General features: G+C 44.2%; 1 protein-coding gene across 16 annotated transcripts in view; it reads left to right on the top strand.

The window, feature by feature from the left end:
* The window catches only part of HHAT (hedgehog acyltransferase), a 186,338-nt gene that overhangs the window by 21,638 nt on the left and 143,476 nt on the right, over positions 1–21,224 (top strand). For 8 of the 16 annotated variants that reach the window (XR_015283680.1, XM_086878513.1, XM_086878509.1 and 5 more), the window contains exons 2-7: positions 11,950–12,075; positions 13,440–13,507; positions 14,693–14,806; positions 15,371–15,565; positions 16,887–17,099; positions 19,674–19,845. Coding sequence is in view for 15 of the 16 variants with exons in the window: in XM_086878513.1 (XP_086734639.1) it covers positions 11,950–12,075; positions 13,440–13,507; positions 14,693–14,806; positions 15,371–15,565; positions 16,887–17,099; positions 19,674–19,845 (888 nt within the window). In the remaining variant the exon portion in view is untranslated. Of the gene's footprint in view, positions 1–11,500; positions 11,639–11,949; positions 12,076–13,439; positions 13,508–14,692; positions 14,807–15,370; positions 15,566–16,886; positions 17,100–19,673; positions 19,846–21,224 lie in introns of those variants that run through there. The other 8 variants (XM_086878516.1, XM_086878519.1, XM_086878515.1 and 5 more) reach the window with 2 other exon arrangements.

Below are 21,224 nucleotides of genomic sequence, written 5' to 3' on the forward strand. Positions count from 1 at the left end.
TGCAATCCCACTTGGCTACATTAGATGGCTTCCCAGAGGCCTTGCTGACTGCCACGAACTTCAGCCAAATGTAGCTGTAAACTGCGATAACCCGAGAGCTCTGACATGGAGATCAGTCCCCTGATCAGCTGGCTTTCCAGCCCTCCTGTCCCTTCCCACTATAAAAAAGGGAGCCAGGAAGGATTCTTTTTGATAGATTTCTCAGACAAAAATAAAGCGCAAACGCAGCAATATTATATCTGAGAACCGTTCATTGATAGAGGGTAAATGTTCCTCCTAAAGAGTGATAGAAAAAAGAGCAGAGAGGGAAAAAGAGAAATGGAGAAAGAAACAGAAGACTGAGGCAGTGTTACCACAAGAACCCCAGCATCAAACCAGTGAAGCCCCTGCAGCTTTTGTGAGGGGTTGGGTGCGATCTTCAAGCAGCAGCGGCAGCATGCTCCGGCATCGGCTGCAAACCGTGGTGAGCCTTGCGTGGCTCTTGAGAGCGATGGCTGCGGCTGCAGGCTCACGCCGGGGCTGCAGGCTCACGCCGGGGCTGCAGGCTCACGCCGGGGCTGCAGGCTCACGCCGGGGCTGCAGGCTCACTCTGTGGCTGCAGGCTCACTCTGTGGCTGCAGGCTCACGCCGGGGCTGCAGGCTCACGCCGGGGCTGCAGGCTCACGCTGTGGGCTGCAGGCTCACGCCGAGGCTGCAGGCTCACTCTGTGGCTGCAGGCTCACGCCGAGGCTGCAGGCTCACGCCGGGGCTGCAGGCTCACGCTGTGGCTGCAGGCTCACGCCGGGGCTGCAGGCTCACTCTGTGGCTGCAGGCTCACGCCGGGGCTGCAGGCTCACGCCGGGGCTGCAGGCTCACGCCGAGGCTGCAGGCTCACGCTGTGGGCTGTGGCTGCAGGCCCGTGCTGCATGCAGGCAGTGGCGGCCGCAGCGCAGGAAACCCAGCGGTGGCAGCGGTCATGGCTGGGTGCAGGCGGCGCCGATCGTGGCTGCACCTGCATAACACAGTGGGGACAGCTGGCTGTGTCAGGGAAGCAACGGAGCACAGGGTCCTCTCAGTGGTGGGCTGGTTTGTGGAAAAGGTGAAGCAGGGCAAAGCAGGTACGGGCAGAGAAGCAGGACCACAGGGAGGAAAAGGAGAGGATGGAGGAGAAGGGCCAAGATGACCCTCCAAGCGAGCCCCTGATCTCTCCAAGAAACCAAACCAAAAATGGTTCCTGTTGTGTCACAGATAGCCTTTTTTTTTTTTTTCTAAGGCTTCTCCCACAGCCTGAATTCATGGGCGTTTTTCCTGGGCATACTGGCATTTGCCCCACCAGCAAAAGTGTATGTGGGGAGGATGTCGCTCACAGCCTGATTTTGGAAGCTTTCTCTGCTCTAACTGGCTGCCAGGTAAAGTTTCCCTGGGGGCAGGGCTTCTGTCATGTGTATAGCTCCTACAGAAATCCTTCACCTCATCTGTAACATATGTTGAGGCATAAATAAAAATCAGACTGGTCCCTCTCTCCTAACCAATTAATTTTTTGCTAGCACCAACCCAATCTTCTTTCTCTCATGCTTGTGCCAGCAGTGCTTGACCACCTTAGCCTTGGTCTTTTCTCTGTGCCTTCTAAACACCTCCACGCATTTCCACAAACTGTGTCAAGAAAAAAATCCCCCCAGCACTTTAAAGGAATTGTTCATAGTGAAAAATAAAAACATACTAAAACAATGTACTAGTTTGAAAGCGAACCAGTGGAGATCCCAAGTCAGAACTACAATTTAATAGGAAGATTAAGATAAAGGCAATAATACACAAACACTGGCTTAAACTGACAGTCAAGATACAATCTGACACCCTGTTGGTCAGGGTGGTGGTAGCAGTCCTGTTGAAATGATAGATGTGATTCTGTTGAAGCAGTGATCCTGTAGAAGGGTTGGCCTTCCTCTGAAGGTCCAGTGGTGGTTATGTAGCTCTTGTCCTCTGGGAACCAAGTAGGAAAGTATGTTTGTGGTGTTCCAAGCCCCAGATTATATCCAGGTAGGAATGCTTGATTCCTCCCCCTGTGCAAAGCATTTTACAATGGGGTGATGTAGTTTTTTGTCATGCAGTGAGACTTGATGGCACATGAACAGAAGATATCACTCTGAGGGAGTTATCAGGGATAAATCATGGAAGAGATAAAGAACACTTGCCCACCTGGTTTTAACAGTTTATGAAGATGGTGGTAGAACACATACTTTTGGTTCCATCTTGCATTGTAACCTAAGACAGACAAACAGTTTGCAAAGCCTCTCTTCTGCCCTTTTAATTACTGAACTTCATCTTCTTTCATCCTTGGTCTGGTGTGATCTCTTGGATGTGTTATACCTAATTTAGGGATTCTGAGATTAAAAGGACGAAAGTCTTAGCTAGTTCATATCTGCAGTGCTTTGCAGGTTTACACCAGAGAGCATCTGAATTTGACTGCGCTAAATACCCTTTTACAGTGTAATCAAATGACAGTTCACATCAGAGGGAGTAACCTGTCACTCCAGCTGTACAGCTGGTTTGAGCCCTGAATATTTTGGCTGTAAAATTACAATGATATTTTAAAACCTATTTTTTTTTAGAAGCAGATTGGAGGATTTGGAAGCCAAGTTGGGTGTTTTAAGATTGGGACATCTACCGGGATAAAGATTTTGCCATTCGAGTTCATTAATAATTTCCTTGGTTGATGAACTAAAACCAAATACTCCTCATCTAGTTCAGATTGTGTAAAAAGAAAATATTGTTTAGCATTTACTCTCCAGTGGAGCCAATTATTCTTTATATTTCACCCATCACATTATAATCTTCTTAAGAGAAAAGAATGAGGAAATGTTCTCATTAAATTCTGAAACAGGCATTTTTTCTGACAAGTTGCTCTTCCTTTGAAGAGGCTAATATCCAATGATGGAAATTGTAAAGAATAAATAAAAAAAGCTTTGTACAGAACAATTTACTTAAAATTATACTGTCAAAGAGCTTTTCATAATAACTAAAAAATTCACAATGTTTGTGATGAAAACACTATTGAAACTGCAACCTGCTTGCTCACCTGGTGGTATTTTCATGTTCTTACTTAATGAACACACTCTGTGTTTTGTTATTGTAAGGCTGCCTGGGAGAGCTGGGCTGGTGGTATTGACTCTTTCCTCAGAGACAGAAGTCACAATTGAGCAAATCAGTGCTATACAGCAATGAAATAAGGAAAGACTTGAGCATTCTCTCAAGTTCCATTAATTCAAATTATTTCCTAGAATGGAGACTGAAGGGTCCCTAGTAGCTACACATACTTTTGCTCTCATTTTTTTTCAGTAAGACCAGATGTTTTGGGCACAGTGCCTGTGTGTCAGGGGGATATTGTATGGGAACCCCCTCCTTAGTAGCTGTGTACACACAGTTCTGGTTTCCCTGTGAGAGCAGTGTGTGTTGATAACCATGGGAGGATGGACTGCTTAGATATATGAGTTATCTCTTATACAGGACAAAGCAAAGTCTGGCACCTTCAAATTCAAATTGATCTGTTACCATGCCAATTCAAACATGAACTCCCGTAGAAGGTAGACATGGCCAAATGAAGCTCATGTGGACCATTATGAACCTGGACTTTTTCTCTCCAAGAATAATTTCATCATTCCTGCAACCCCATCATGTAAGTGTTCCTGATTAAATGTATCTCTTGGCTGCCAGGTGAAGAAAGAACTTTTCCTTAGTTAAGAACTGTCTGTCCAGATGAAGAAAAGCAGATCCATACTTAGCAGATCTATTTATATGTATGAAACACTGTAATTTAGAGCTGTATGATGTTCCTACCTGAACACATGGGAAAAAAAAAAATCCCTCTCATAACTAGAAAGAACTTGTCTTAGCTGGGAAATAATTAATATGGAGAAGTGTAGTTTGAAGTAGGGAATAATTATGTTCTTCTTCAGGCCCATTCTCCTGCCGAAGTGTTACTGAGGGGCAGAAAATGTTCCAGAGAAGTTCATGTCCAATTTTGGTGGTACTGTGGTTAAAGACTTACAACAGTTATATGAAGACAGCTGTAAGACTACAAGGTGATTGTACCATTTTGACTGAAGCCCCCTGAACATGTCCGTGTTTCAAACAAGCTTCCCCACACTGTGCCACAGCTTTTGCTGTGTGCCCTCTCCCTTAGCTGTAGCAATTCTCTGTAGCTCATTCTACTCCCAACTTTGCAGTTTGTGGATACCAGGTCTGGATCCATAGGCTTTTGCTGTGTCCTCTGTGAGTTCTACATTACAGCTAGTCTTATCCCTCAAAACAGGAACCATTGCATTTCTTTTCCATCTACATCCTTTTTCAGGCTGACTCACTTTTCATGTAATTTTCTAATACACTACTATCTGGTGTTGGAAAGATACCACTAAGGCAATAAAATTTACTGCAAGGGCATCACTCTTACTTTTTTAATCCAGTCCAGCCCTGATGATAGGGATCTTGACAGCAGAGAGAGGCTGGCATTAGGGTTAGGGGTCAGAGAGCTGCAGAGCCTACAGGTCCAGGGACACTATCCCTCGCAAAAGGCATTGCAAAGGCATCATGGCAGGGTGCCAACATTGCTGTCTCCACACTTTTTAATCTGGGCCATCTGTGGAGATGAGGAGCTCTGCCACAGTGCCAAGCTGTTGTTGGGGTTAGGACTGAGAGAGTGAAAGAGCCTACACCTTTAGGCACACTGCGGCTGGAAATGGCATGCCAAGGTGATCCAGGCAGGGCCCCTCCTACGTCATTGCTGCTTTCATTTTCATTTTCTTGCATTCATTGCTGCTCCTGCATCATTCTAATCTGAACCACCCATGGTGATGTGGACCACAGTCCACAGAGAAGATGCCATTAGGCTTAGAGATAGGGTTGAGAGAGGAAAAGAGCCTAGCGCTCCAGGGACACGGGCTGGAAAACACATGCCAACAGAATCATGGCAGGGTTACAACATTGCTTCTTCCCCCAGCCCTTTAAGATTAAGCCCATGCAAGCAGATGGGCACAAAAGTTGTAGATCCAAGCTTGTTTACCACTTAGGGTGAAAAAACCAAAAATTCCGAAATGAAGTGAAAACAAAGGGAATGGAATTAAATAAAGAGCAGTGAAATAAACTGAAACTTAATGAAATGATTCTTACTGTAATCTGCAGATTTAATTTCATTTCATGAAATGTTGAGATTTCAGTTCATGAAAGGAAATGAAATGAGAAATCATGGAATGAACGGAAAGGAAATACAATGAAAGGAAACAAAACTGAAAAATATAAAATTATGTGTGAAAAGGAAAATTATTGAAATGCAATAGAATGAAGTGCAGTGAATGGAGCAGAAATTTAATGAAATTATACTCATTAAAACTTTGAGATTTCATTCCCCTTCATAAAATTAAGCATTTTCATTTCATGAAAGGAAATGATACACTAAGATTTAAATTTTCTAATAATTTCATAAGGTAAATAATTTTACTTGTTTTATTTTTCTGCACTTCATTTTATTCCAATACATTCTGAATTTCATGAGAGGAAATGAAATCTTGTGAATTCAATGAGAATAAATTGGGCAAGGTTTGATTAATTTCCCTACGCTTGATGTCATCCCATTGCCTTTTTATTGTTTTCAAATCGGTGTAGAATTTTTTTTAGTGATTTCAACTCATCAATTTGTTCTCCCATCTTTTTGTTTGACTTCCTTCCCTGCTTTCAAGATTTTTTTGAGTATCATTTTGGCAACGTTTGGTCCTTTTAACTGCATATCATTCCATCCATATCCCTTTGGTTGTAGTCCCTCCATTCGCAAATTTTCTTTTATTTTTCAATTGCATCTTATTTGATCATGTCTCCAAGCATGTTTGTTTCCGTTTCTTTTCTGATTTCTGATTTCAATATTTCATTTCATGAAAGGAAATTAAATTTTACAAATTCAATGAAAATCAATTGGGCGAGGTTTGGTCTGTTTCCCTGCACTTGATGTCATCCCATTGCCTTTTTATTATTTTCACTTTCATGCAGAATTATTATTATTTTTTTATTAAGAATTTCCATGCATCTATATCTTCTTTCATTGTTTCAATAGACTTTGCTCCTTGATTTCAAGATTTCAATGAGTATCATTTTGGCAAGTTTTGGTCCTTTTTGTTGCATCTCATATTGTTAACTCCCTTGAATTCATGCATTACATTTGATAAGTTCTAAGGGGTATTGTGAGAAAAACAATTAACCCACTTTTGCTTTTAATAGCCGAGTACTTAGAAACTTAGACTCGGACACGATGAACTATCATTCAGACACACTTAAGGTAGCACAGTTCAACTGCATCCCAGATATGGCCCCATACACAAGTGGTCTCTTCATCCATGGTGAGAGCAAAGATGTAAAACCTCTCTTACAACAGTCATTTATTTCATGGGGGGCAAGAATATGCTATCAGTGAAGAGATCCCTTAAAAGGCTCTGAGCAGGAGCTGTGGTTTTCAGGGCTTTAGTTAAGCAGGTAGTGTGCTGATGAGGGTGCCTCTGAGATATTCAGCATGAATCCAACATTGAGCTGCTTAGTTACAATAGTGTAATAATTTACTGTACTTTTCCCAAAAGCAATTTTATGAATCTCCAATCAAAAGAGTGAAGGCTGTTTTCCAGCCTCAGAGTGTGAAGCAAGTTCTCAAAGTTATAAGGGATTCATTAAGCATGCACAGAAGCAGAACTTTGCGAATTGCAAGGCTCTCTATGTAAACAATATCTACATAAATATGGCTAAACTTGATGAGGAAAAAAATGCTTGGCACTTCACAATAAGTTCATTTGGGGGTTGGGAGTCAGAGGAGAGAGGAGCCTGTAAAGATGGGACTCTAATGCTGCCAACTTGGTGTAACGTCCTCTTTTGATTAAGCCAAGCCAAACAAGTCAAAAAGGGTAAATTTGCACGTTGTCTCCCTAGAGTCTGTAACTCTGTGCTTGAGATCGCCAGACAGAGGCTTCACATTAAGCTCAGTTGTGTCATATTTAACTTGGCTATTGGAAGATACACTTGGCTCTCTTTGTACATACCATACCTTTCATGTATTTCAGTCTTCCAGTTTTAATACTGCTGGTTTGCTACATGGAGATTTCTTGTCATACTGGTGATTTCTTCAAAATATACATAGCTTAGCCCCCTATCTGCTGCTGAGCTTCTCACCTGCAAACTCTCAGTGGATGCTGATTGTGTCCCTTCATTCAGATGTTGCATGCAAGGGGCATTACTGCATGATTTCCAGAGGGTGAATGAAAACAAGAGTCTTGAGTCAATGCTGTGACATCTCAGCCTGGGAGAGAAATTACATGCTCTAGGGCATGTAATCCCCATGGGGACTTCATATTAAAAATAAAACCAGTGAGAAGCCCTATGCTTTAGCCTGCTTCAGAAGTCCAGGGCTGGATTAATATATACTTATTTTGATTTCTTGACCCAATGTGAAACCGACGACAATTGCAAAAAATGGTTCCTTAAAAACATGGTCTTTGCTTCATTTTACTAGCTGAAAAATGCCTAATTTTTCCACTTCATTGCCTTTTACAACCTCCACCTTGCCTTTTCCCCATGGCCATGATGAGGGCCTAGAAATAACTAGGCTCTACTCAGCCCTGGTGAAGCCTCTTCTGGAGTGCTGTGTCCAGTTCCTGGTGCCTCAGTACAAAGGAGACATGGAGCTGCTGGAGTGGGTCTACAGGAGAGCAACAAAGATGATTAAGGGTTGAGCATTGCTTATGAAGAAAGGCTGAGGGAACTGGGCCTGTTAGACTTGTGATGACTGAGAGGGGACTTTGTTAATGTGTGTCAGTGTTTGAAGTAGGGGTGTCAAGATGGACCAGGCTCTGCTCAGTGGTGCCAGGCAATAGGACAAGGACAATGTACAGAAACTGATGCACAGGAAGTTCCACCTGAACATGAGGAAGAGCTTCTTTATGGTGTGGGTGAGAAAGCACTGGAACAGATTGCCCAAAGAGGTTGTGGGGTCTCCCTCACTGGAGATAGTCAAGAATTATCTGTGCATAATCCTGTGCTGTGTGCTCTGGGATGACCCTGCTTGAGCAGGGAAGTTGGACCAGATGCCCCATCTGGTTGTGGTGCCTTCCAACCTTACCCATTCTGTGATTACATAATAAGGTGTTTTTTAAAAACTCACCTTGCATAGAAAGGCAAAAGTAAGGGCCTCTTTAAAAGGCCTCTGTCCTCTTTAATTCTGGATATTTTTGCTTAAGTTCCTGATAACCACATCCCAGCTTACCACATAAAAAATGGAGACTTTGACCAAATGGCATTTAAACTTTACAGTCAAAACACAGCACTTTCAACTCAGGTGCTATGCTAGCTTCAGAAGTGATAGGAGTTAAAGAAGGGGACATGAACATCTCTTAAGGACAGACTCTGCTAGCGATGCCTGACCCAATCTGTAAGATGTCTGACCCTCTGTTCATGAAGACAGAACAGGAAGGACACTCTGAAGCCATTCTGGAAATGGTTAAGCACAGTGCAACCTTCAAATAGAAGCTCCTAATTTGTACCAAGAAAACATCTCTACCATCACAAGTCATCATTCTGCCCAAGACCGATTGCTTTTGATTGAGGCTGCCAGGCCTGTGTAGCTGCTGAGACACAGGGCAAGAGACACATAATACCTATTACCTCCTTGTTGATCAAATGACAAGTAGGACTTTCTGCTGCCATTTTTCTTTAGTTTTTGCTCCCAGATTCCATTGCTGCCTGTCAGTGACTATAGGAGTATTAGAACTTGCTTTTCACTCATGCCATCTAAAATCATGAGAGCAAACTCAATGCATAGGAATTTCTGCTAGTGATGTTCAGCGTCTTAGTTTACAGCTACGCTTGCAAACTCATTCACTGAGACTCATCACATTGTATTAGATAAAATAGGGTGAATAAGGGTGGGAAAAAATTAATCATCTAATGTAGAATTTCAGACAGTGAGATCTTCCAGCTGGGGCAGTTGTCAAGTTTGTCAGTGTTCCTGCTCACTGGGCTTGGCAGTGACCCTTGTGGCAGGGTAACTGATCACCTGGTCCATACAGAGCTTTTGAATGTCACCACATAACTAGTGATAAAGATGTGCTTTTCAGAGTAACCTGATGTAAAGTCTGTACCTTGTTGTACTCATTCCCTTTTTGCATCTGGCATACTGTTGGTGTTATGCAGCCATCTAGAGGGCCTGGTGTCTGTGCTGGCTTCTGACAGGTGACCAGAAACCACAAAACTGCAGGAAAACAAGCTCTGCTGACCCTTAGTGGCTGTAACTCAGCTCCAGTGCTTTGGAATTTTTTTTTACAAGTTTAGGACTGCTGTTTTGGTTCTGTTATGCAGTCTGTTGTCAATTTTTTTGGCAGGGGGGAAACCTGCCAAAACTAACCTGATGAGGGCAAAAAACTGGGGGAGCAGTCAGAGAATAGCATCATAGAGGAGAACATCCCTGACCCTGAAATTTTACAGCAATTCCACAGAGTAAATGCAATTCATACATCTAGGGGCTATCACAATTGACACCATAAACTGAAGGTGAGTCATTCTTTGGGCAAAGAGAGACAGCAAAAATGGAGGAAAAGGAAAAAAATCCATTCAAGACTAGGCTCTGACGGAGAGATAAATTATTTGAGATATTAGGAGGTGCTTGTCTGGTTCAGATAAAGAAGACAGCTCCTTGTACTGATGAGACTGATAACTGACTGGAGCAGAGTGTGTGGAAAAGGATCCAAGGGTGCTGGTTGACAGCCAGCTGAACATGGGCCAGGTGGTCAAGAGGGGCAGTGGCATTCTAGCTTGTACCAGCTATAGTGTGGCCAGCAGGACCAGGGCAGTGATTGTCCTGTACTGGCCAATAGTGAGGCCACATTTTGAGTGCCCTGTCTGGTTCTTAGCCCTTCACTACAAGTAAGATGTTGAGGCACTGGAGCATGTTCAGAGAAGGGCAATGGAGCTTGTGAAAAGTCTGGACAATGAGTCTGTAAGCAGCAGCAGAGGGAGCTGGGGGTGTCTGGAAAGATGGTGCTCAAGGGTATCATCCTCTGCCTGGTGTAGCCAGGTAGAGGTCAGTCTCTTCTCCGGCAGCTCTTGACAGGACAAGAGGACATAACCTCAAGCTCCACCAGGAGAGGTTCAGGTTGGACATTGGGAAGAATTTCTTTGTGGAAAGGATAGTTAAGCATTAAAACTGGCTGCCCAGGGAGGTGGTGAAGCCACCCTTCCTGGAAGTGTTGAAGAAATGAGTGGATGTGGCACTTAGCACTATAGTTTAGTTGACATGGGAGTATTCAGGCAAAGGTTGGACTCGATGATCTTGGAGGTTTTTTCCAGGCTCAATGATTCTGTGATTCTTTGATTCTATGTCTTCACCTGGAACGTCAGATAGAAGCCTGGCTTTCAAAGATCTGGAAACAGGAATTTGAGGATGCACCCAGGTGATCAAGGGAACAGAACTATTATAAGTGGAATTTAAAGATTCTATCCAGTAGGATATGAAATATTTCCCGCTATTAAAATATGACATCACTGCTCTCAGCAACAGAGAGGGTTAGAAGTCACACGGTGCAAGATCAGATGAGCATAGATTGCTCAAACCTTTGGGACTGGAAAGTCAGTGTGCTTTTAACTCTAGGAAAAATGAGATTCATTAGTCATGTCTGCAGTGCCAGGAGGAAGAAGCCCTTGCTAAAAGGCAGGTTGATCCAGGAGGGAGTTGTCACCACCACACTTCCAGCCTCATGCTCCTGCTTTGGTGGTGGTGTTCAGACCTGCTAATTTATCAGACTGTGTTGCGATAATGGTAAAAACAGTGTCCCAGCATAAGTGTGCCTTGTACTCTGGTAGGAGTGGGAGAGAGGGCTGTGAAAGGCTATTATGGACACCCCGTAGCAGTGTGTATGGGCTGTAGGTGTGTGTACAGCCTGTAGGTATGTGTAAACCCTGTACGTGTGAATGAGGTGGTCACTACTCAGGAAGGAAGAAAAGGAAGAATTTGTAAACAAGGCAATAACCAAAAATCCCTATCCCTGAGGGAGCTGCAAGACATCCATGAGGATTTCAGCCACTCTGTGACTGTATATGTACACCCTGTAGGTGTATGCACACCCCATGGTGTGTATGCAGGCCCTGTAGGTGTATGTATGCAGGTGTATGTATGTAGGTGTATGTATGCAGGTGTATGTATGTAGGTGTATGCATGCCCTGTAGGTGTGTGCACACACCCCGTGGCTGCGTATGCAGGCCCTGTAGGTGTATGTATATGGGTGTATGTATGCAGGTGTATGTATGTAGGTGTATGCATGCCCTGTAGGTGTGTGCACACACCCCGTGGCTGTGTATGCAGGCCCCTGTAGCTGTGCACACCCCTCAGGCGAGCGGGCTGCAGCGCCGCCCAGCGTTCGGCCGCGGGCGCGCAGGGCCGGGAGCTCCGCCCCGCCCCGCCTGTCGCTCGCCCCGCGGGGCGGCCGCCGCCCGTAAGGGGCCGGGCGGGACCGGGCGCGGGGTCGCCCGTGAGGCGGAGTGGCGGGAGCGGCCGGGCGCGGGGCCGCCCACTCGCCTGCGGGTGTGGAGTCTCCGCTTGGCCCGCCCGAGGCCGCGGCTGCTCCTTCCTCTCCCGGCGGCACAGGTAAGGGGGCAGCGGCGTCTCCCCTCCCTTCTGTCCCGGATCCGCGAGAGCGGCCGGGATTCGGCCCTGGTTCTGTTCCGAGGGTCCCGCCAGCCGTGGGCCGTGCTGAGCCCTTGGACCCGGGGCCTCTGCAGCCGGCGTGGCCGGGCATGGCTCGCCTGCCCTCCCGGTAGCTGCGGGCGGAGCGGGGCCGCCTCTGAGCCTGAGCCCGGCGGAGTTCTGGAGCCGCGGTGGCCGTGCCGGGTGTCTCGCTGCTCGGTGCCTGCTTGCCCTCCTCCGGGAAACCGCTCCCGTCCTCTCTTTCCCCGCAGGGAGGCGGCCGGTGGGAGCAGCGCCCGTGTCGATGCTGCTGCCGGCCTGGGAACTGTGCCTCTACGGGCTCCTGACCGTGGGCTCCCACCTCTACGCTTTCTACGAAGCGCACCAAGTGTCTCGAAGTAAGTGTGCGACGTGAGCGTGCTCGCTCGGACACAGCTTCCCGCCCGTGGCTGAGTTCTCCTCTCTGGTTTCTACTTTGTTCCTGTGCGAAGAGCTGCTGTGCTCTTCCCAGCTGCCGTCCTGCCCTATGCGAGGAAGCGGTAGGCTGATGCCACCTGAGTAGAGAGCTCTGTCCCAGGGCTTTTTTGCCTTTGAGTGCTAGGAAGGCCCATGGTAACGCTGTCCTCGGATGTGGCTGTCAGGGAAAAGATGAGGAAGACCTCTGAATCTCAGCTACTCAGCTAGGGAAAATTCAGGAGAGTTGGGTTTGAATTGCCTTGTTTTTCCTGGCTAGTCACCAACAGCTCCTTGCAGGTGGGTGGTTCAGAAGCAGCTGTGCTTTCTGATGGTACTTGCCTGGGTCTGAACTTGGAGGGGCACTAGGGCAAGTTGGTGTTCCCTGCTTGGAGCTTTGGGGCTCTGGTGATGAGTCCAGGACTCAGAGCAATGGTTGGGACAGTCTGTAGAGCTTTGTGGTCTTTTTGTTTCCAAACACCTACCTCTGCCTCGTGTAACCTCTTGGTAGCTGCTGTGGTGGTTTGGTTTGGAGCTATGGAGCTATGTATTGCAAAGCAAGGGTGGGATTTTAAACAAATTACGTGCAATTTATAGGCGAAAAGAAGTTTCGTTATAGCACGTGGGTATTTAAATGGAAATGAAGATTGTATTATAAAAGTATATCTAGAGAGACTTTGCGGGGAATATATTGCATCTTATTAGGCTTTAATCAGCAAGGTTCTACATTAATGACTCTACCTGGCTCTTGAAAGTGCTCAAGGGAAGAACAGAAGTGCCAGAAAGGTATTTGCAGAGCACTGGAAGGAGTGCTGTGTAACTGGGTACAGAGCTGTTCTCTGCATGCAGCAGCTCTTCTGCAGAAGCAGCAAAATGTGGTGGCAATGGGCTCTAGAGCAGCTTCTCTGAGTGGCTTTTCCCTATTTTGGCTGTACTGGCCACTCTTGTGCCTGTGTCCCCCTTCTGCTCTGGTGGGAGAAACTAGGCAGTTCTGAAAAATGGCGAGTGAGGAGTAGTGCAGCTCTTGTGTGGTAGAAGGTGAGTTACTGCTGCTGTCCCGGTTGCCAGCGGGAATCAAAACACCGGTTCTGAGAAATTGCTTTGCCATTACTGTGGGGCAGAGCTGTGGCACAGTTGGGCCCCTCACCTGCTGAGCAGGGATCTGGTGACTTGCCTTTCTGTGAATGTGGGTATTCTCTCTGGTGGAGACCACATGGGAATGTGTTGCTCTTGAGCATCAGAGAACTCACCTCTGACTCTTCCTGCTCTGGCTGCTGTGTCCTTATCAAAGGTTTGCTCTTCCCTGCAGAGTATGAAGCTGCAATGGACAGAAGATTTGGGCTGGACCCAGGGACTCTCTTTTGGGGGCTAAAAAAGGTAAGAGGGGTGACAGTGTCTCGTTTTCTACAGTAATTGTGCCTCCATGGCCTTTGTGCATCCAAGCTTCTAGTTTAGCTTTAGAAGTTTCTAGTAAGGTGCAGATTTGGATATTTATAGTTAATTTTGTTCTGGTGATTAGGAAGAGACCGTCTGGGTGTGTCTGAAACTAAGAATCATAACCAAAGTTTTGTTCCTTTTCTTGACACTGGCTTAAGTGATTCTCCTTTCCTACTTCTCTTGATAACCCTCTATTTTACTGTTAGGCCTTCAAACTCTGATCAACCTTGACACTTCCTTGACACAGCCTTTTCCCCCTTGTTACAGGGTGATTTGGATAATGCTTAATGTCAATGACCATGTTTTTTCTCTTGGTTGGCCTGTAGTACAGCATAGAGGAGAACAGATTTTGAAGTGTAAGGTCTTAAAGAAGCATAGCCGGTATTAAAAAAAAACAGCAAAACATCAGTAAGGAAACTGTCAGTCCTCTAAACTAAAAGCCACATCCTTACCCTATCTTGCTTGCATTTCTTCTAAAGGTTTTGAAGTCAAAAGCAAATAATGCATCTAATCTTGAGGACTGCTTACACAAAAGCAGGAATGCATGTCTGTGGAAGTATTTTGGTGTTTAGGCCTGCCGTCATTGCTGGTAATGGACTTCTGATATGTTCTAGAAAGCTTTAAGGCAGTTGAGATGAACTTTTAGTGAGGCTCTGTATTCGGTATGGGGCTACCGGCTGATCCCTCTTACCTACTTAAGTAAAAATCTCATGCCATGGTAGCTCCAGCTGACCTAGCCCCATCTGATTGTAGCTAGGCTTTGCTGAAACGGGGAGTTAAACTTTTCTTCCAGCAAAGCAGCTTTCCACTGAAATTCTTGGTTTTCAAAGGCAGAGCAGAGTTGTTCTCTGAATCCCTCAGGAGAGCTGAAGTTGCTCAACTTTAGCACCAATGTGAGGCTTAGGAGGCATCTAAAGCTCTGTTTTCCTTAACTTTGCTCCACTGGAAGTGAAAATGGTGCTGTCTGAGTTCACTGCTGTAAGTGATCCAGCTGAACTGCTGAAATGATGTTTCTGAGATGTGGGAGTTCTGTTGGGTACCACACAGCTGGTTATTACAGAGGTATTCTGTAATACAGAATGTATGGCCAGATAAACATAGTGACCGGTTCCCTTCATGCCATAGGACCCCATGGACTTTGAGTGGAGCTACTGGATTGAATGGGGAAGGGAACGTATACTGTGGCTTCTGGCTGGTCACCTGCTGGTATCACAAATGTCCAGGCTCTTGGTGGAGAAGGTATGTAGGGACTTTTGTCACAGTAGGGAGTTTCTGATGAGTTTGTTTACTGTGGATGTGGGAAGCTTTGCAGTGAGACCACTGAGAGTAGTAAATCTCATTCTGTGGTGTGAATTGTGTGTGGGGGTTGGTTGCCTTAATGTTTTGAGACTTCAGCCTTCAGCATCTAAAAGCCTTTGCCTTGTTGCAAGCCATTAAACAGCATTGTTTGACTTATAAGAAGGGTGCAGTTGTTCCTTTATGAGGAAAGTATGTAAAATAATGGGTGCTTGGGTTTTGGCACGATTGCTAAATGATTGTGTGATTGTGGGAAATGATCTGTGTGTGGTGTCACACCTGCTAGTTTGGGGAAGGAAAGGAATAAATTATGCCCTCCCTCAAAGACACCTTCCCTTTCACTTTTAGGGTTATGGTTGGGTTTCTGTGTTTTTTCATGTGTGTTCCTCACCTTGCTGACTATATTTGTCTCCACTGCAGAACCTGTGTAGGCAGCACAAGTATTGAGCGCCTTTTTTCTTTAGAAATAATTCAACTAAAGATTGTTAACTTTTCTTTTTCTGACAGTATAAACCGTGGTGCTTGATGGTTTATGGAATGGCTGCCTGCTGGTTATTACTGGGAATCAAGGGTTTTGCCGTCATTTTGTTACATGCAGCTATTTCCTTTGCTGTGGCGCAGTTTCAGCTGTCACTCCTGACATGGTTGTGCTCCCTTATCCTTCTGTCCACTTTGCGCATACCAGCCGTGGAAGAAACCAAGGTAACGTGAGAAGGACTAATTAAGCATCAAATTAATTATGGTGGTGGTTGTCTGTTATGGCATCTGTCTCTATGGCAGCATACTGTCCCTTCAGTTGATATAAGCAGGGGTTGGTTTGAGAAATCTTAAGCAGTAGCACTGCAGTGACTCATGCTGGAGCTTCTCCAGTTAGAAAAGTCACATTTCTCTATCGTGGTGGCCAGTGCATTGGGATAAAAGTATCTATGTCCCTTAATTGTAGGTGTTATTCAGTAGAGCTGGGGTATGATAATACTTCACTAGTGCTCTAATAAACACATTTCATTGGATCTCTTATCATACCTATTTAAGGTGCTGGGTTTTGGATTACTCAGGTTATCCAGGAGTTACTCAGTTAAGCTGGCCTGTACTCACTGGTGACTGCGACTTCTGCACGGAGGGAGACTTTCTCCAGCACTTTGATTTGTACCAAATGAGTTACGTGCATCAGTTAGCTGTAAGCAAGCTCAGTTTTGCTCTTCGTCTAGTGGCTTTTTCTGGATAGTACAGATATGGAAAAACTGTTGACCAGTCATGAGGAAGTGTCCTGTTGTATTTTACTGGACCAATGGGAAAAACTGGACATTTGTTATAAGGGTTGTTGCAGTGATGTTCAGGGGGGAGGGGAATGAGCTTATAGGAACACTTCATGTGGTATGATTTGTTTTATGATTTGCTCTGATGAGGAGAGGGCCCACTTCAATTCAAATTGTCAGTCAGCCAGGCTACATTTGTTGATGTTCTCAAGTTTTTCATGATGATAGGTTTTTGTTGTTGGCAACAAGTATGATACCAAGTGTCAAAATTCAATAAATGCTCAGTAACATTTTTTCCAGACTTAAGTTTTCTCAGGAGTGACTGATTCTCTTTACATCTAGCTTCAGCTCTAGTAGTCCCTAGCCTATCAATTGCGTTGCCAGCTGGTTTGAATATTGTAGCACTGGACTAAATCTGAGGTACATAATGTTTCATTTCTGTTAGAAGAGCTCTCCTGCTGTCCTAGTTCTTCACAACCGAACATGTTTCTGAAATCAAGCTTGTCTCTTTATGAGACAACTTAATCAAGTCGTCTCTTTATGCTGGCTGCAGTAGCTCTGGAGGACCTTTCTCCATCAAAAGGCAGTGCTAGTTATTCATGTGTTTAGTGCTGTTCACTTTAGATTCTCATTCCCACTGCTACTTTCTTTAGTTTCTTCCTGCTGCTGCTGACTCCAGAAGTTGAGGTCTGAGTAGACGTTCATGTCTTGCTGTAGAGAAAACACAGCATTGCACTGTCATGATCTGGCTTTGTTTTGTTTTGCAGAGAAAGTGGTATGACACTGAAAATGAGTATTACCTGCTGCTCTTCACTGTGTCTGTCCGCTGCCTCTTCTGCACTAGCTTCAGCCTGGAGTACTGCTGGCATGCACCTACCCAGAAGTCATCCCACTCATTCCCCTGGATGCTGGCATATGTGTTTTATTATCCTACATTCCACAATGGACCCCTTGTGAATTTTGATGAGTTCAGTAAGCAGGTAAGTGGTTGTTGTTTGGGTGTCTAAAGCTGTCTTCCACATAATTATAAAATCAACAGATAATACTTTAGGAATGTGACAGTTTTGAATGTATCATGAGGAATTTTTTAATGTCCTGGATATCAACATTAAAGACAATCCTGTCTTCCCAGGTTCTTCTGCTTCACAGGATATTCTTGTCTGACATCAGATTCATCCTTTCAACCAGGGAGCCAGTGACATGCTTTGTCACATTTGGAGAGTGCTCATAATTTTAGCATGCAGCTGCTGGACTGGTTTTTTTTCTTCTTCATCAGGTGAAATAAAGCTAATGTTTTTAGCATAAGCTTGCTACCAACTCTGAAACAGATTTCAGAATCACAGAAAGCTGGTAGAGATTGTATTGGGAATTCCTGAAAACTCCAGTTTCTCTTCGTGTTGATGTGAAAACAGCTGGTGACTTACTAGGACCACTTTGCTTCAACTGAGCAGCTTGTTTAAAATATAAGACCTACCAATTGTACTGAATGCTTTCCTTAGTCTCTTGTAGGCTTATTTTCAAGCCTGCTTTTTACATGATGGGAAAAGTTCATGTTTTCATCCTTTATTGCTTTTCATATTTTCTTACATACTTGAGTAAGAAGTGGTATCAGAACCTGTTATGTCCATAGTTAAAATTATTGTGTCAAAGTGAATTAGTGGACATTTCAAACCATAAAACTGCTTTTTCAGTTTATGTCTAGAAGCCTGGGGATTGCTTGCTTCTGTTTGTTTGGGAATTTTCTGTTGAAGCCAAAGCAAATACTGGGCTTTATGAAAGTGAAACTAGATTCTGGTGCATCCTTCAGTGAAAAGTCCCACACTCATTTGTTTTCACTTGCTTTGGAAGATGCAAGGTTGAATGTTGTTATTTTGGGCTGGATATTGTGGGAAAAGAAACTGAGGTAATATTTTTTTACTAATTATTGTTTTTTAGCTTCTGAAGTGTGTTAGATTCCACCTAAATCCTTGTACCCCAGAAGAGGAACAGTTGTATTTTCTTTCCAAGGACTATTTTAGAAGACCTATGAGACTCCAAGATGAAAACAGCTGGAGCTGATAGGAAAAATTGTGAGGGCTTTGCTTTGAAATTTAGCTCACCTGATCTGGCTCAGCAAAGAGCACACGTATTCTTGGTGTAAGAAGGAAAAGGAAGATTGAGAGTGAGATGCCTGTATTTTGCAGAAGGTTCTCCTTAAATATGTACGGACGTGTGGTTAAAGCCGCGGAAGAGGGACGGAACAAACTGAACAGTGTTGATGTCTGTCTTGTTGGTGTTTGCTGAAGGGTATTGTCAGAACTCTTACCTGAGCAGAGGGTGTTACCTTGGCAGATGATGTCAGAAAAGGGTTTCAAAGGATGCAGTGCCCAGGTGTTCATTCAAAATGCACAATGCAAGGAGAATCTTTATTGATGCTGTTGTGAGAGACCACTCTCAGAAACCCCTAACTGAAGCTGAGAGTGGGATGAGGGTTCCTGCTGAGCACACTGGGAAGCAGAAATTCTGGAGCTGGAGACAGTCAACTGCTGTATCGCCCCCAGAGTGTAATACCAGTCCTGGCAACTGGCATCCACTGCTAGGCAAAAATGAGACACTGACACTTTGTCCGTGGCCTTGATGAATTTCTGGGTTGAAAGAAGGCAAAACAATTCTAGACATGAGTTTGAAGGCCTGTTGTGCAAATCCCTGTGATAAAATTGTAGTCTCCAAGCTTTCATCTAGTTGATACAAAGGAACTCTCCAAATGAGTGTGCATGTTAACTGTACTGTGCTTGGGACTGAGGGCTTGTGCAGATGAGTTGGTTACTTCTCTTATATGTGCATTTTTGGTGGCCAGTTAGAGACTGGAGAAGGAAATGTTGCACACAATGATAGATGCATAATACATGACTGAATTTTTAGGCAATCCTATGTTTCTGGGTTTTGATTCTATTCTCCTTTATTGTGAAAAGGTGTTGCAATAATAATATGCCAATGTGTTTACTATAATTAGCAGTGTAAAATTTGGAGCATCTTGAGAAGCCTGTCAACTGCTAACGTTGCCTTATCTGATATTTAACTCACACTTCCATTTTCTCAGCACATTCTGTAGGTCTTGCTGACTTCAGCAATGCTATGGTAGAAGAATTAAGAACTGTCCTCATGTAATTAATTCTCTGCAGCTGGGAGAAGTTGGAGGTATTTTAAGAGTAGCAGTCATTATTCCTGTGTTTGGAAGGGCTTCAGCTTGGAAAACCTTTTTCTTAATAGCTGTAGTTTCCTTAATCTTTTTATATTATCTCCAGAGGTCAAGTTGCAGGAATTAAAGTCTCATGTCTGGATTCTGTTCAGGGTAACAACAGCTGACCTTTTTTACAGCAGTTTGGTGCAATGTACATTCATATTTGGCTTCTCATTGGTTTCTACTGCTTACTGAGACTGAGAATGGAGAGACCAGGTTCCCTCCAGAGTGTGTCAGGAATTTCCAAATGGTGGAGTGAAAAGTTCCCAGGATGAGTATTTTGAGTAAAACAGTCAGTTTTGTGCCAGGTAACCTCTTTGGATTTCTTCCTTAGATGAGGACACAAGAAACTTTCAGTGTGAAGACCAATCTCAGCATCTTAATTGTGGGCATAATTCGTATTTTCTTTTGGTGGTGCCTGGCTGAGCTGATGATTCACCTCATGTATATCCATGCTCTCTACAGTAGTGCTCTGCCTTTGGAATCTGCATCTTACTGGGCCTTGGGTGAGTATAGAAACAATAACAGAAATCTTTCTTCTCCCACCTCAGGAACCCCAATCTGCATCTCTTTTATGTCCATTTGTAGGTACTTAAATGTAGGACATTATAGCCAGCCACTGTCAGAAAGGTGGTCTACAGACTCTTAATGTAACATGTAGATTCTCCATAAGCTTAGTTGAACTTCCTGAGATGCTTCCTAAATTAAAAAATACTCTGTACTTTTTCCAATCTAGAGTATGTCTCTAAACTTTGGTCTAAAGTGATTCTCCCCCCTCAAGTCATAGAAGTAGACACTTAGAAGGAGTTCTAGTGTGGGGATGGAGGAGGGGAAATGTTAAAAATTATTTTTATTTCCCGATTGATGTTTCTGGTTTGCATTCACATTGAAAAGTAAAGAGACTTTTAGTCCTTTTTAGTTTAAAAACTTGTGAAAATAGTAGAGAGAAGGACTTGCAAATTAGGTAGCCTGAAAGTAGTAGTCAGTGCCTCTCAGTTTTGTTTTCCTGCTTGGTTTCCCCCACTTCTACCCTGTCTGCAGCTCCCTGCTATTTCATTAAAATGCCCAACTGTGAGGAAAAAGAGTGCTGACAAATGCAGAGTAAATCAGAAAAGGCTTTAGGTGATGGTATGTAAGCAACTGGCATATGTAGTTGATTTGATTCCTGCTCCCACTTCGCAGCTGTATCACCAGCTAGGAAGAAAAAAAGCAAAGAAACCCCAGAACTTAAAACTGGGTTCAGAAACGGCCTTTGTGATTCCCAACTTGCAGGAGGTGTCTCTTACACCAGGGATTGATGCACACTGATATAGTCCTGCTTCAGCACTCTCTGAAGCTCCCCTGTGTCATCACTGTGTGTGTGTGTTGGGGAGCACTGTTGGACTACATTGGACTCTGGTCAGCAGAGGGCAATGTATGCACTCTCTGTGTACCCCTGTGTGCATACATACACATGAGACGTGTTTTAGGGTATAATTTTTATATCTAAGAAAGGACAAGGGCAGATGGAGAGCAAAAAAGGGAGAGGTTTGCCTTAGCGGTCTGTTGTTTCTTCTACTCCTCACTCAGTCACTGTTTCTAAAGGGGATTCTGAGTTTTTATTTTCTATTCTAAATGTCAATTCATTGATGAGTTAAATCTGTTAGCTCCTAGTGTTTGTGTGTGTTACAAAAAGCTGGCTGCTTGATAATGCAGGGAAGGCTTCAGAATTAGGGATAAAATATTCCAGCTGTGGTGCCACTGGTGGATTCCTCTATCCCTTCAAGACTACCAGTGTTGATTTTATAGGGGAGTTACTTTGTAGACAATAGCTGTCTGTGTACTTATTTGATGAAATGAAGTGTTATCCTAAGAATTAAAAGAAAATTTGAGCAGAGGGTTAGAA

This window comes from Cyanistes caeruleus, chromosome 2 (assembly GCF_971803275.1).
Source record: "Cyanistes caeruleus chromosome 2, bCyaCae1.hap1.1, whole genome shotgun sequence".
Taxonomy (NCBI): Eukaryota; Metazoa; Chordata; class Aves; order Passeriformes; family Paridae; genus Cyanistes; species Cyanistes caeruleus.